General features: G+C 40.5%; 1 protein-coding gene across 2 annotated transcripts in view; it reads right to left on the bottom strand.

The window, feature by feature from the left end:
* The window catches only part of PELI2 (pellino E3 ubiquitin protein ligase family member 2), a 68,021-nt gene that overhangs the window by 22,623 nt on the left and 28,686 nt on the right, over positions 1–16,712 (bottom strand). Inside the window, exon 3 of one of the 2 annotated variants that reach the window (XM_039712839.1) lies at positions 11,140–11,208. The exons of the other annotated variant lie outside the window; for it this stretch is intronic. Coding sequence (XP_039568773.1) covers positions 11,140–11,208 — 69 coding nt within the window. The remainder of the gene's footprint in view (positions 1–11,139; positions 11,209–16,712) is intronic. 2 annotated transcript variants of the gene reach the window in all.

Here is a 16,712-nt window from a genome sequence, read left to right on the forward strand (position 1 = left end):
GAAACAAACACTGAATAACAGTCTTAAATAATGACACAATGCACTTGGCAGGCCCACAGTGTTAATAAGGCACAGTTTTAATTAGGGTTATAGAATATCCAGTGCTTCCACGGATAAAGCAGCCCACATTTATGTGGAGAACAGGTTTATGAAATTACATACGGCAAAAAGCACTTCAAGGACCTTTTTTTTTTATCCCCACAGCATGCCTGGGTAGAAGTTCTTGACATAAAAATTAATTGTGTTTTCCAGTATTAACTGATTTAAAGCACAGCTTTAATTTGGTGTCTTAAACTACTTGATTTCTTAAATCACTTGTTTAAGCTAGGCTTTAGCAAGGAGGAAGGAAAATCTTTGCTGGGGTGATTCTTCTCCTGGGAGATATCTGAATCCCAATCTCATGACAATTAAGGGTATTTAGCACACAGCACTATCAGAGGCTGCTGATAATAAAGATGATAAATGTGTTCAACATTATTGCTTAATTTTAGACAAAAGCATGAATTTACACACGTTTCTGAGAGCTTTAAGAGCAGTATTTGGTATGTTTCAAACCACTCCACTATCCACAATTTTATAGGTTTACTGAGAGCAGGACTTGGAACAGCCATTACACATTTCACACACAGCTCAGGAGATCACTGCTTATCCATCATTTTTATGCTGGAGATAACAAAAAAGTTTCCCTTCTGCAACCCTCTGCCAAAAACCACATTTTGACTTTCCAGAGAGCTGCCCCATAAATCCCAGAATCATTTAAATAATTTCTACTGTCCCTTTCTTCTGCACCAAGCTCCATCTCCAGACCCACCTGCCCTTCACATTCTCTTGACCAAACACCTACAGTTGTTACATGATTTGGAGCACATATAATATATATACAGATATATAAAATTAAAAACACTGAAATCACATGCTTTGGGTGCAATTTTAGTCACATTCCTGTGCACTTCTGGAATACTTGGATGGCATCCAGAGGAAGCCCCAAGACACTGTGGGTGAGTGAATTAAGAAGCAGCTCTGGTGACTCCTTGGAGCAAACACTGCCTACAAATAAATTATCAAATCTCATGCAGCCTGTAGAAAAATCATGAGTAATCTGTTTGGGTTTTTTTTTTTTTTTTAATAAACAGTAGTGGCTGTGAAGATCAAATTGCAAGAACTCTGCCACCACTCTGCTGAGCTAAGAAAGCAATTTAAGAATAGTAAGCGTGGGAATCTGCACTGAAATCAATTGATTCTTTCACAAGGTATGAACTGTAAAGCTACAAAACTCAGCAGGAAGCCTAATTAAAGACAATAGATGAAAATGGCAATCCAGATCAAATGCCAGATAAAAAAAATAATTAAGAGCTTACGTATTTTTAGAGCAAATATAATAAATGGAAATCCAAAAAGATAATCTCTTCAAAGTCAATATAAATGAAGAGTACATTCAAATTCACATTTAATATAATTATAATGAAAAACATTACCCATTTTTCTAACAACCACCCAGCAAGCTGGTACAGATTCACTGATCCTTAAAAACAAGAACTTAATAGCAGAGCAATGCTGCAGAAATGCAGACCACAGAGTGCAGTGCCAACACAAAAATTCTTTTAACCTACAAATTGTACACCAATAGTTGGCTTTACTTAAAGAATTCCTTTCAGAAAACAGCAGCAGAAGCTCTCTTGGGTTCCATAAACATTGAAGGAAAGATTGGAGTGTCTCAATAACGGAATGCACTCCCCACTTGCAGCGTGACTTCCAACTACCTCTGTCCCAGTTTATCTTGTCCTATCAAAACATTCATTTTTGCACTGACCTTCCAATGTTTTATTAAATCTCTGGGATAATGGCATGTATTCTTTAACAAGCAAGGTAATATGTAGAAAATATTTCACACCTAAAAGGTGCTCTACTCAGCTACATTAACCCATCCTGCTCTCTCAACCTCTGCTATTATTATTAATACAGCTATTACATGTAATAGGTAATTCAGAACACCTTTTATTACAGTCTCTCATTTTGACCTTTTCGTTTCTGTACGTGGCAACTGATGTAAAATTATTTCCACTCAGGAGATCTGCCGTCTGACTGCTAAGTCAGGTCAGGGAGTGTGGATAACAGGGATTTTAAATGATGGCACGGAAGCCATAAACCAAAATTTGTGGTGGATTATAAACTCCATTTTACACTTTATACAGTATCATTCCAAATTTACAATTCCCCAGATGAAATAGAAGCTCGAGTTTGAGGTCTTTTGGTATTGGATTTTGTTGTTGAGCGTCTGTAGGAGTAGTAAATAATCCCTTAAATCTCACATCTGCTTTGCCTAATGAAGCACCAGGAACAAAAGCCCCAAGAGCTGTGAGGGTTTCCCTGCATCCATCAAGGCTCAGGGCTCTCACCCCCTTCCCTGATGTCTCTGCAGACAGAGCTGGAGCTACAAATCACATATGGGCTCTAAAGATGGGATCTTCCTTTAATCTTCCCACACTAATGCTTCCCAGGTTTGTTTTTTCCCCACATTATGTACACGGAGACTTTCCTCTCACTACAAGCATCATCATTTTATACACCTAAAAAAAAAAGGTTCCATTTCAGCACTTACTCACAAACAGCCCTAATTTATTTTTACAACAGCCATTATCCTCCCATTCCACACAGTGCACACAGTGCCTGCTACAACACACAGGAACATTTTCCATCATTTTCAAAACCCTGCAGTTACTGGGATACAACTCACTCCACCCAGATCCTAAAGACAACACTGAATACCTGCTTCAGAATAACCAAATGATTTTGCACACTTAGTATCTTCTCCAAAAGAGCACAAAGAAATTCTAATTTAGATTTTTAAACAGAATTACCTAATCAGGTTAAATTTTCCCCATACCAGCTATTTTCCAAAGTCCTCCTGCTGTCCCCCACACTGGTTTAAGTGTATCACATTTGACTAAAATATATCAATCTGCTTCCAGCTTATTTGATTTCATCAATGAAGTGTAAAATACACTAAATTGAAAGCAAACCAGATTTCTTCAAGTAAATCAGTTTTCATACAGCAGCATGTGGAAACTCCTAGGCAGTTGCTGGAGTTCAGAATCAAATTGAGGCACTTTGTGCCAGGTTTCTCGGGCAGTTGTGGTGAGTAACTTGTGCAATAGCTCATTTCAGCTGCCAGTTTTCATTTGCTGCTACACCAGGCAGAGTGTCTCCACTCCCTCCTTCAAATCAGTTTTGCTACTCCTGTTTGAATCCTCTCCAGTATTTCAGAATCCTTCTGAACACCTGACAGCAGGTCTGTACTGGATAAGGCAGCCTCATCAACACAGACTCTTCAATTCCACAATTCCCTGCTCATCCCAGTCCAGAAATCCATTTTTACAGAATTACATTTTTACCAATAGGAGACAACTCTCATTTCCAAGGCACAGTCCCTGCTGCAATAGCTATAGGCCATACTGAAATCCTCCAAATATTTCACTTTGCTAGTGTTTTGGTTATAGTTAATTCTAACCAACATGTTTTTTAAAAAAGCCTATTTTTAAATGGGCAAATAACTCCACGCAGCTATTTCATTTTATTTACCCTTCTAACATTTAAGCTGCTACCAGTTTTATCAAATGAAATTTATGGGGTTTGTTATTTGGTGTTTTCTCTGTTGTTTTTCAAAGGTTTTCTTTCATGAGATGCATTAAATGCTGGAAAATTGCTTATTACTATGGAATCCAATTAGTAACCAGCTCAGGAATTGCAATTTCACAAATAATTTACTGGTATTTAAATTAATTAATAGCCAGCTGATAACAGTGAAGATAATATCACCTACAGCTCCTTTCCATTTCTCTCTTTTTGACTTTTCATAGCAGTGTTCAGTGGTGCCATATTCCCATCCTGCACAGAGACCCGGGCTCTTGTTATCCCTTTCCAGCTCTAGAGGACCATAAAAGCTCTTCAGGAATTCCCCACTGTTCTCACTCCAGCAATCAATTACCAAGCCAGCAGGTGCTCTCTCCCTCTCTCTTTAGCCACTTAGGATCCTTGGGAACACACTCATTTAGAAAATGGTATTTCTAGGAAATCCTCAATAAACCAGGACTCACCTTATAACCCTGCAGTGAACAGACACCTGCTGTTCTGCTGGTTTCCCCAAACACAGGGGGAAAATGTGTGCAGAGGGATGAAAAGGCAGCAGGGAGGTGCTGTGCAAGCTTTGGGGAAGGCACAGCCAGGCTCTCTCCTGCTCCCAGTAAACTCAGAGAATGCCTCATTACAGAAAAGGGATCCAATGTAACTCAAATGGATGAGGAACTGATCCCTCCCTCATGAAAATGAGGATAAATAGTTTAGAATTCCTCACTCCCCTTTACTGCATCCTCACACACCTTCTCAGAGTGTCCTTTATTACACCAACATCTCATTTACACTCAGCAAGTCACAGAAATGTCAGATTCCTCACATTATTATGTAGGCAAGCAAAGAGTTTTTGGGGCTACAGCCTGCTACATGGGTTTCTCCCATTTACTGCTTACCACAGACTGTTCACCTGGGTACTTCACCTTGTCTTCAACCCCAGTGACAAATACCACCTGCAGAAGGTTGGGGTCATGCCTCATATAATCCATCTTCCATTGAAATGCAACAAAATAATGCACAACACCAGAGCATTTAATTCTCACTAGTTTTGGTACATTTTTTCCCCTTCTCCTTGCTGAGAGCATCTGAGAAAGCCAGGATTTGCATCCTGCCAAATCTATATATTGACATACCCTCTTTCAAGTAAAATATTTTGAATAGACCTCTCCACATTACCACAATTTCTAAAAATAAATATTGAACAATAGCTAAAGCTCGCTTTCCAGGCAGCGAGCTCTGTGAATTGCAGGTAGCTACTTAAGTACATTCTTTTCAAAATATTATAGACATTCCCTTAACAAGGAGTTATAAATGCATGAATAAACCATTCAGTTCCCCTGACTTGCACTCAATACTTAAATGCTGGCAAAGATATCACTACGAAAAAAGAACTATGTCCTACTAAAATACATGAGAAGAGAAAAAAAAAAAAGATTTGTTAAAAAAAAATCTAAAGGATCTTGAAATAACAGGCATGCAACAGAGAATTTTCTGCAGTGGGAAGTATAAATATAAGACAGTTTGTGTGTCTGTAACCAAATGCATCCTTATTACAGTTTTGTGCTGCCACTCAAGCCTCAGGTTTGATAGCTAAAACTGTCAAATTAAAGGAGGTTTAAGTGTTATGAAAAGACAAAGCACTACCTGAAGAAGGAAATGTTAACTATGAAGTGTAACTAACAGTCTGGAGGGTCTCAAGCATTAAGTACTTGCCCTCAGGGTTGGATCAGCAAACCTAAAACTTCAGGAAAGCCCACTTAAACTCACACTAGTCCATCATGAAATTGTTGTTAGAGGCTTTAAGAGTTACAGCATTACGTGCCTGTCAAATTGCATTAAGCAATATTAGAAACAGAGCATTTTAAAGCCATTTTGGGGCTGAAGTGTCCCTGTCTTTGGCTGACAGCAGTGGAGGAGCTGATGCAGCAGAACTGTCGATACTTTTGCCACACCACTACTGTCTTAGGCTGGAAATGGGTTGTGTGTTCTGTTCCTATCTGTGGAGCAGTCATCCTCTGTCCATCAGGGTTGTTTTGTATGACTGCCTTTTTCATTTTATTTTCTTCCCTAATAAAGAACTGCTATTCTTGCTCCCATATCTTTGCCTAAGAGCCCCTTAATTTCAAAATCACAACAATTTGGAGGGAGGGGTTTACATTTTCCATTTCATGGGAGGCTCCTGCCTTCCTTAGCAGACACCTGGCTTTTCAAACCAAGACAACTACCAAACAAGTATTCAATAATACAAGGTCTGTCTGAACTCGCACAGATTTTCCTGTTACTACAACAACAGCAAGGAAAAAAAAAACAAAAAACAAACCCCCAGTTAAATGTTCCATCAGCAGGGATGAAATACTACACACACAGAGAAAATAATAATTTGTTGTGTCTGTTGAATCCTGAACCTCACCTTGCCGGGACACGGCAGCAGGGAGAGAGGAGCTGCTGTAATGAAGCCCCTTGGGAGTACAAAAATAGAGATAATTGCAGCTTTGTCTCACTGCACATCAACCTGACTAACTTCTGTTAGGAAGTTCAAACACCATTTCACAAATTAATTCAAGATTTTTCGTTTTAGCGAAAAACAAACACAACAACCCACACGGCACTTATGGGGAAAGCATTCAGAAAAGAACAATGAGTTTTAAGAACAAAAGGCACACGTTCCTTCTGGAGGGAAAAAAAGCCGAGTTGTTACTATGAGGCTTCTCCAGTGCAAACACTCCAGGAGAAATGAGCTGAAATTCTGTCCTGACCTGGAAAGATTCATTTTCTTTGTGACACCAGGAGATGACACATCAGTGTTGTGCCACCAGACACACAGATCCATGACTGACACTTTCTGCTCAGACTGGCTTCCAAGGAAAATAATAATAGTTGTGAGGAAATGAGAGCTATGAAAGAACAGCATGTATCCTACATTTTTCCCTTCAGCAGTAAAAGGCCTCAGTACCAAGGAAAATATCAAGACAGAGGAAGAATTTGAAGTGTAACATGTAATTTTTAGTGCTTGTCTCTGTGCATCTCACTTAGCAAAGCATGAAAAGCACTGATTTTCAGTAAAGCTGAAAGAGGTGATCTAGTGTAACTAATATTCTAATTACAGAATCATGTCTCTTGGGCCAGGATTCCCCTTCACAGAAACGTGAACAAACAGCAATGCTACAAAATCCTCTCATTTCCTGCTTTCCAAAGTTAAGATCTGTTTATTCATGAAAATTCAATCCTAGGACTCAGTGAAGATTTTAGGATTTAAGCCAGAACCATCAGGGCTCTGAACAACTTTCATGAACACGGGCATTCAAAACAAATGATGAAGAGATGAATTTGTAGTTCTACATTTTTTTTAGATTACTAAAAATCTCTTCTGGATCCAATGTTAGTATATTCCATATACTGTTAGTATAATCCATATACTATTATTTATCATAATAGTATATAGAATATCCTGTCAATACATCCCCACCATTGTGCTGGTGCACTGCTGCAATTTGTGTTCAGAGACCAGCAAAGAAACTCTCTATGGCAAAAACAAAGGTTCTCCTTTTGCCAGCTCGAGAGAAAGGAAATAAAAATCAAAATATTACCAACATGTAGTGACAGACTAGCACAGTGCAAGTGTTGTTACAAATAAAAACTGGGACATATCAAATCTCACAATTCCTGAGCACACCAGCCTATTTTTACTTTATGTGTATTCCAGTAGGAGCAAGGCTCTACACCAGTAGTGAGTGCTAAGCACAGTGTATACATGTTTTATAAATTAAATGCAAAATGAGAAGGAAAATTCTCTTTTAAAGCCCCATGAGTACAGTTTTAACATTTTTCTTTCCAAAAAGAAAATGTTCAGCAATGTTTTCCTAAAAAGCTCAAAGGCATCCCACTGATAGGCCAACCAGAAAAAGCAAAAACCAATGTCTAGACTCACTTCCCAGGGACAAAGGAGCAGAGGAGCAGCACAGGACAGGTCAGTGGCAGGAGACAGGAGAGGGGAGGTTTGATGGGAAGGAAAATAAAAGCAGGATTTTAACCCAGGCTTACACAACAATTAATGAAATTAATTTCTTCTTTACACTCTATATTGTGTCTGCATTTATAAGATGCACAGAAAGTGATGCATAAGGGGAAGAAGATGAAACACAGGCTTCTGTCTCAGTTTTTTTCCACATTAAATGTCATCCTCTCATAAAAAGTTCATATTATACATCCTTCCACAACCAGATTCCATCTGTCAGTTATCAAAGAGCTCAATACAACACCTTCAGCCCCAATTTTTCATGCTTTAAAATCCTGGTAAAGTTGGAATTAAGTCCCAGCCCAACAATTTTGCAGCAAGAACACCACATCAGAGAGCAAGTCTCACTGTTTACACAGACAACCAACCCATCTGCCACTTGACAAGGAGACACAACCTGCCTCAGACAGGTATTAATCTTAGTTTCTGCCAAACTCACTTGAATAGAACCACAACTCCTATTTTCAAGGCAAGGTGTTTTCCCCAATGTAGAGCAAAACATACTTTTGGTATAAGAAACTATTAATAGAGAACTAGTACAGCAAGGCACAATCAGAAATTAGATTAATACAGTACTGATGATGCCAAAACATTCAGCACATTCTTGGCCTTTCCACTTTGCATGCAATTTCTTGCTGTTGACAAAGTTATCACAGTGAATTCCAAAGGTGAATCTTATTCCACTTCAAGTCTCCAGAAGCCTGCATGAAAAAGCATTCAATCATCATCATACTGCCTACAATTAGCAGACACTAAATAAATAGATTTAAAAGTAGTGAATGCTTCATGGGAAAGAATTATAATTGTAAATTACATTCTCCCTCCCAATAGTTTGTAAGTCTTCTTCAATACTGCATATCTATTTCAATAATAAGAGGAACATGGTATCTAGATCCAAACATAAACAAAAAAAGAAAAACAAAATAAAGAAAGCACATAAACAGCAAACCATCATGGCAAATAAATGTGCAAGCTTTTACCAGTCTGGAGACTGTGAATACATAATATTTGAATGAGGAGGATTTTTGTTTCAAAGAAAATCTACTTTTTATCGTCACTGTTCTTCAAATACACATTGATACACAACAGGAAAAAAAGTTATATAAGTGATAAAGAAGAGACATCATGTACCAGTAACAAGTGTCCTAAGTGCTCTCTCCTTCCTGTTCATCAAGCCTGAGAAACACAAGACTGAGATAATCCTGGAACACTGGACAGGCTGATTAGATACAGATTCTATCTGTGATTTATGAACTTCTACTGGTGCTAACAACACATTTCACAAACTGGCAAGTGAAAGCTGGGAAAGTACTGCTAAAAGACAGCCTATGCACCATTTATGTACAATTAACAAATGATTCTGGATATGACATTTCCTTGAAGACAATTTCCTTGACTTCAAAACAAAGAGTACCCAAATCTTGGCAGGAGTTCAGAAAATGACTCTGCAGACACTCAAGGTTTTGGCAGAAAAATGACTGAAGGACAATGAGGCTCCCAAGCTGTCAAACATCCCATGTACACAAACTGGCTACAGTTCCTTCTGGAGTGACCTTCAGCCAGGCTTGTATCAGCAACTAAGCTACCAAAATTGGTATGGCCTTCTGGACACAGCTGAGTCACTGCAGCCTTGACAAATCCATGAGCTGCTCAGCTGAGCCCCTCTGAGCCTGCAGAGCCCAAACCTGCCCAGCCAAGCCTTCAGCATCTTCCCACAGAGAAAATGTTCCAACACAGGCTCCAGCTTCAGCCTCCATGACCCTGACACTGCTTTTTCCACAAGCTTTCTCCTCTAGGCTGCCACAGGGAAGGATGGTCTCCACTGCTGGACCCTGAGCATTGTTGTTGTGGGGTTTTACCTAGTGCAAAGTTCCTTATTCAGAATAAATCTAGGCAGGACTGTTACCCTTGAGCTGAGAGCAAGACTCTTTGGGTATCAGAAATCATCCAATTCACATTCTTGCTCCACACCACCAGCACATTCTTGCTCCACACCACCAAACACTGCCTGGTAAACACTGAACAGAATGGATTACAGCTCCAGGGAAACTCCAACATCCACCTGTGGAGGCAACTGTCACCTCTCAGCCTTTGCACAGCCCCAATCCAACCTGAAGCAGAAGCATCAGTTGCTACATTTCAAAATCTTCGCCTTTTCACAGATGTGTTTGAAGCCATCACAGCCTTTGATTGAGGAAGGTGCCTCCACACTTCTGTTTCAAAGTGGTTTGATGTTTTTAAGGCTGAATGAGGTAACTCACTGCCACCAAGTAAAAACCAGTTACTACTTCAGCCTGGAAAAACCTCAGTGCATTCATAGAGCCACACTGTACGATGGTGTTCCCCCTTGTCATGCTGTATTTGGAATGCACACACAGATTTTTATTTAGCATTATGGTTCAATTTTAATCAGAGAATTGCTACACAGAATTTCTCAGCAGTCAGAGAAAAATCAGAGCCTTACCTCTAAATTTAGCAAGTACATCTTCATCTGGAGATGAAAAAAAGGTTCCTCAGAAAGAGCCTTGTTTTTATATGCATCACATAATGGCACAGTGATACTTTCAACCCCAGCAGTATTTGCTACTACAGTGCAAAGATACCTTGGTTATTTAATGTTGTCTCTCGGTATTTTTAACCAAGGAAATGAGAGTTAGAGTGTTTCCAGTTAACAGGCAAGATCATAACATAGGGATATTTTAAGACATTCAGCATGGGTTGTCTCTCGAACAAAATTGCAAACATTTTGTTTTGACTTCTGCAGTTTATTTATTATACTCAAGTAGCAACAGAGTCAATTTTTGTGACAAAACACCAAACAAAGACTTGAGAAAGCTTGGAGGAGGAGGAGGCATGAGTTAGGGAGAACGCTTTATGTGCTTTTACAAGTTTCACAATCCAGCTTTCCAAGGCCAGCTTTTCTTTGGGAACAATCTGGGAGCAGCTGCCTGTGCAGAAGCAAGGTCAGCTTTGTCCTCCCTGCCTCCCAGCTGGACCACCAAGGCACTGCCTCATTCCTGACCTTCAGCACTGGAAGATTCTTTGGTGGGCTGAAGAAGAGACAGAGGTGTGGAAAACCAAATGCTAATGTAAATATAACAGGGAGGAGGAAAAACTTCTGCATGTTTTACACTGTAGCCTCTTGTCCAACGTTTATAATGGTAAATGCCATTATAGGAAGGCTACAAGTCAAAAGTAATCCACAAAGACTCCCCAAAATTTTTTTCAGGCCCCCTTCCAGCTTTTGTGCATTTTCTCTCACTGTCCTATTCAACATTTCCTCATTTTTGTAGAAATTTCAAAACTAGGTGGGGCTGTATATTTAAAGTTCAGGGCCACATAGGTGCAAACTACAGAAATCAGCCCATAACCACTGAAGGGTTTCTTGATCATTCAAAGAATCTTATCTGCATTTATAAAGTACAGAAGAAATTCTGCTTTAGTAATACTCACAAACTCTTTAAAAACCTCAAGCACAAAAAGCACCTCTCCCTCACCTTCTCTGTAACATCTGATCTCTTTAATTGCCTCTTCTGGAATTCTGGACTCATGCAGCTGAAATGAAGCTGAAAGAAACAGCAACAGCACTGTTAGGAAGAGCATTGTCTGGGGAAGGGAACAGAAGCTCTTATCCTCAGAGGCTCTAACTTGTTACCCAAAGGACAGCTTCCACTGAATTTCCCAAAGAGCTGGAGAACAAGCTGCTACAGGTTCAGAAATTCCCTGGTCACCAGGGTGTAAATGTGTATGCTCTGGTCCCACACAGCCCTGATTTTCAGAGGTCATCTGATACTTCAAAACAAAGCATCTCCTCTGTTAAACTTCTCTGGGATTTGAGGTTAGCAATAAAACCCAGAAATTTGCATTGCTGTAGTGCAAGTATAAAATGTGGTTTAGCTCACCAGGGAAGTTCCATATTCTTTTCAGATTCCCCTGCTCAAGAACCCCCCTGACCAATGCTTGACAGAATTGTTTTAGACACAAGAGTTATCCAAGCTGCAAATTGGGTGTGTTGTGTCACCTAAGCCTTTGATCAGTTGTGAAGTCTGGGAGGAAAAAAAAAATTGTGCAGCTACAGGCCCTGGAAACAGCTTCTTTGGCCACATGAGCTTCATGAAAGAAAACTAAATACATTGAAATCAAACCTGTACTTGCTTCCCCTTTTCCTATCCTTAGGGTTAGGGCAAAAGAGAAAGAAAAGTGTCTCTCAGTATCTTAAACTTACAAAACATGAGAGGTTACCAGGAAAATCTCTGGGACCACAGAAGTGGTAGTTGTCAACATCCCAGGCTGAGAGTGCAACAATTCAGTATGACCCCAGTTTGAGACAGATCCCTGTTCAGACACTGGCTATGTTGTCAGGCCACAGTCCCCAGAGTGAGTCTCAGGAAATGGTGCAATCCTGAGCTTGGTGCACCAAGTCCAGAGTTTTTCAGGTGGCCAGAGAGTGATACCCCCCCTCCCTGGTACCAAAAAGCAGAGAAGAAAGCATCCATCATTCCCTGGCTGTGGTGAACTCAGTGGAAGGGAGATCCCTCAGAGCCGGGGGAAGACTGAACAGAGCAAGCTGAGAGTGCTGGGCCTTTAATGAGCTTCCTCAAGTCAAAGTGATAGGCATCTGCTGGTACTGAAATTAGAAGCCCAAAGTATAGATTACCACAAGCATTATCTCACAGCAGGCATCTGCAGAGTCCAGAACTTCTTGAAGAACTGGCAGAATCACTGTGGACAAGAGACATGCAGAATTTCAAGGCAAGTCTGTACAGAACACACTCAGTCTGACACAGAGGTCACCTAAGTACAAGCTCTGATGTAGGTCCAGTGGCTGGACTCGTTTGTTTTCATGGAAGGACACCTCAGGGATGATAAAAAAAAAGAAAAAAAAAAGATAATGATCTTGTAGAAGCAAAGCCACAGTGCTGAAGAGTTCTGGATTGCTTTATGACTGCCAGGGAATTTCTGCATGCAGAGCTGAAGGGCTTGGAGCATCCAGCCAATGAAGCATCACCATAAGCACTTTGCTGGGGATACATCCCTTCTAAAGAGATTATCAGGATAAAGTACTCCCTTGCTTTCTCCTAAAATATTTGTGAGGTCTTTGGTGTTGAATAGGAACAAACCAGCAGGATCTCAAAACAAAGTAAATCTACATCCAAAAGAAAGCATAAACATGTCTCAAACAAGAGACCTACAGAGTGGAAAGAGAAATCTTTGAATGCCACAAGAGAGTCACCCCTCTTAGTTCTTCTCTTGGCAAACAGATAACATTACTCATTTTACAGATGGAGTCATAAGAGACTCCCAAAAAGAGAAATATTTAGATTTTCTTCTTTCCATCAACAAAATCTCTAAGCACTCTGGAAAACAAGTATTTTCTAATTTGTAAAACAGGAGTAGCAGCTGTTTGTTTCTTTGGAAAGTTACTGTTGGCCCGTGATGCTTCAATTGCTTTCTGTGTTTTCAAAATAATTGCCCCTCTCAACAAAGCCCTGGAGCAGAGAAGTCTCATCTCCTCTTTGATGCAGTTCCAACTCCCTGTTCCAGGAGAGCAATTCCATACTCTGAGTACACAGTACCTGACTTTTCCAAAACACAATACTCCATCCATTTAAGACAATTTTGTTTCAGATAACAGGAAAAGCATATCCATCAGCTGCCATGTTCCCCTTGTCATGGCACTTACTTTTGAGCATGAAACAACCTTTACAGAGAAGAGGAATTCCTGTATTACAGATGCTGACAGTGCCAGGCTCTAACAGTTTGTATACCAGGCCCTGCAGTCACCAGGCTGCTCCCAGCTGTGCTCCAGCACAGCCCACCCAACCCCTGGAACATCACAGCAGATCCCCACCACTTTAATGCTCCAAAGAGAATCTCCCTCAGTACTGCCAGCTTGCAGAGTGAGTTATCCCCAACAAGTTCCACAGGCAGTACCAGCACACAGGCAGAAATACTATGTATGCTCAGGCCATCCAGCTTCATTTGATCCACACCAGACTGCAGAGTTTTCCTGACCTTTAGGAAGCTCAGCTCTCAGGAGACACACAATTCCAAGACCAGGTCCATTCCAGGCAATTGACAGTCCAAACAGAATCAATATGAAACAGGACAGAGCTTCACCACTACAGCAGGTGGTCCAAAATTTCCACTCTAAATTCTGGGGAACAGTGGGGAAGCATGCAGGAACCAGTCAAACTGGAACAAGACAGTTTTAAACAAGTCATGCTACATTAAGCTCAAGCTGTGAAGTTTTCATCTTCCAGTGAAACAAGTGGCTCTGCCATCCCCAGGACAAATCCTACTCCTCACTTTTCCCGTGGCACAAAGAAATCCAGGACATTCTGTGATGGGCAGCAGGATTTGCAGCGTCTGACCTTACACTACAGCATTTAAACCTCAGCTGAGATGCAGCCTCTCCTTTTCCTGGTTCTGCATTCTCACAATGCCAAACCCTCCAGGTTATTTCTGACATGGCCAAGGAAGCTGCAAAGTGACAGATCCTGCACAGCAGTGCTTCCACAGCCTGGCTCCCTGCAGGAAGCCAAGGAAGCGTATGGGGAAATGAAATGTTCTTCAGTTTCTTGACACCAGCCCTGTGTGTATCACTGTATCTTCTTCTGCTTTCAAAGGGCAACACATTCAAGTAAAATCTGCTCTAAAATATTGATTTAGAGCAGATGTAGTTTAAAGAGAGTTTACAAGGAAAGCATTTTTTGATCTTTTTTTTATCCTCTGAAGGGAGAGCATGAAAACAAAAAGCAACATTAAGTCATAAGAAAATAATTGTTGTAGACCTCAGCAATTTTTAATTCCCCTTCCTTCACTAAACATCTGGATTTTGTTAGAAAACACTATAAAATGATTTTCCAAAACCTTTGACATGGACCCAAAAGCTCAGGAGGGAGGGTTTCAAACCAAGTAAGGGTTGTTATTTATTCAGCCCTAACAGTGAAATTGGTGTAACTATCTTCTCCTACCTAACCATTCCCTGTTATTTGCAAGGGCACAGGGGTAGGGAGTTCGCATGTTAAGGTGATGCTCATTTAATAGAAGAAAAGGACATTACACCAAGGAAACCATTATTCAAGCAGACTCAGTCTGATGAGCCAAGAAAAAGCTGCTTCTGCACAAGCCAGGGCTCTTGAGACACCTATGCGATTAAGTTACTTCAGAACAAATTAGTGCTCCATGAACTGATTAGACCATAAATAAGCCCAACAGGAAAGAGAGAAGCCACTGACAGACAGAGCATCCTCCTGACAGCAGCTGAGCTCTATAGCTCTCATTCAGCATGAACACCAAAAAGCTGTCAGTGCCAAGAGGATTTGTGGCCTCTTTACTCCCAATTCCAAGTACGTCAAAGCAGATGCAATATCTACAGTAGATAAGTAATCACAAGGATCCTATACTTGCATTTTCTCTCGTCACTCAAAGCACAAATTGCAGCTCTCTCCCCGACCTAATAATTATTCGTATGGCTGTGTTTTGTTCTTCTCCAGCAGCAGCAGGAAACTTGATGAGAGCTGCAGGAACCCAGCCAGTGACTATCCAAGCTGCTGTTGTGATAGCACAAAGCAGAAGCCAACCCGGCAGGTAATTGGACTTGGAAGTCAAGAGAGATCTTCCTCAGTCAGCTTGAAATAGTAATTTCATAGGGGAGAAAACAGGTTGCCTTTATCTACCACAGGTTACCAAAGGAAATCTTTGATCCTAAGAAAGACAGACATAACAAATACCAAGACACACCGCCATAAAAAGGTATTAAAGGTGGGGTTTTTCAAGTCTTCAGCAATTCAAAAGGCATTTGGAATCTTCTCTGGAGTCAGTATTACACATGAAATCACTCAAGAAAGCCCAACATTTCCTTGTTAAAAAGGAGTCCTTCCAATGCTCAGCAGTTATATTCTCTTGCTCACTGACTCAATACTTTGGAGTCTCAATTACCATCCACGCTGTAACAAGGAAATTCAGTCACATTTCCAGAGTAATCCTGGGGAATCCTGGAGGGCTACTGGCAACAATTCCTGCTTCCTAATGCCATACTTTAAGTAGTTCATATGCACATGAAGCCCCTTCTTCATCTCTTTAAACTTCACGTCCATGGAAATAATTCTGAAACATCAGAAGTCGACAGAGAAATCCAAATGCTCACAGAGCCAAAGTCATGGGGGATTCCAAGATCAGAGTTTCCAGTAACAGCAGTGAGCTCTGTGTTAGTGCCAGCTGCCAGCACTCCCTCATAGGGGACTGGGGCAGTTCTCTCCCGCTGTTCCACAAAAAGAATCCCAACTAAAAACATCCAGCAAGAAGCCAGGGATGGTCATGAAGAGGAGCAATGAGGAGTGAAGATTCACCTGTGCTTGTACAGGGCAAAGCGTTAAGTTAGTGATGCACTGAATCGAGAGACTGGATGTGGACTGGAACAGGAACATCCACACTTTGCAGCAATTGGGATTATACAGTTTTATTTCCACAGCATATTACTGACCTGCTTAAGATCTGCAAGAAAAACATACTGTCCTCAAATATTATTACACAGTGGTATTAAGCCAGTTTCATTTTCAGTCAGACACCTCTTTCCCTGTCAGACTCAAATATCTCCAACCAAAAAAAAATGTCAATTCCTCAAAATATAAAAAACCCTTATGAAAGCCTCCCCTATTCCTCCCAAAACCCAGTGAAGTCCAGTTCAGCAGCCCATCATTTCCAGGTGATTATTCTAAAGACAACCTTTTATCCCACTCTCACCTGCAGTTTAGCACTTACTGGAATATTTCTACCCAAGTAAACCCTGTAATCATTTCAGACACCAACAGACATTGACTGGAGTTTCACAGCACTAAATATTGTACATGAAAACAACAGTTAACACAACTCAACTAAATGAAATAAACATTATAGTTGACTTCTGACTTGGTTGAACAGCTCCAATAGCTTGAAAATAAAAATCACCAACCCTAACTATGTTATGAGGAGCCAACAGCAAATTTACACCTGTGAGTTTGGTAGTCAGAGGAAGGTTTTCACAAATTCTGTTGTTATGACTGATAAACCTTCCTCTTCATCATGA

Source organism: Passer montanus, unplaced genomic scaffold (assembly GCF_014805655.1).
Source record: "Passer montanus isolate IOZ18808 unplaced genomic scaffold, ASM1480565v1 scaffold27, whole genome shotgun sequence".
In the NCBI taxonomy this organism is placed as follows: domain Eukaryota; kingdom Metazoa; phylum Chordata; class Aves; order Passeriformes; family Passeridae; genus Passer; species Passer montanus.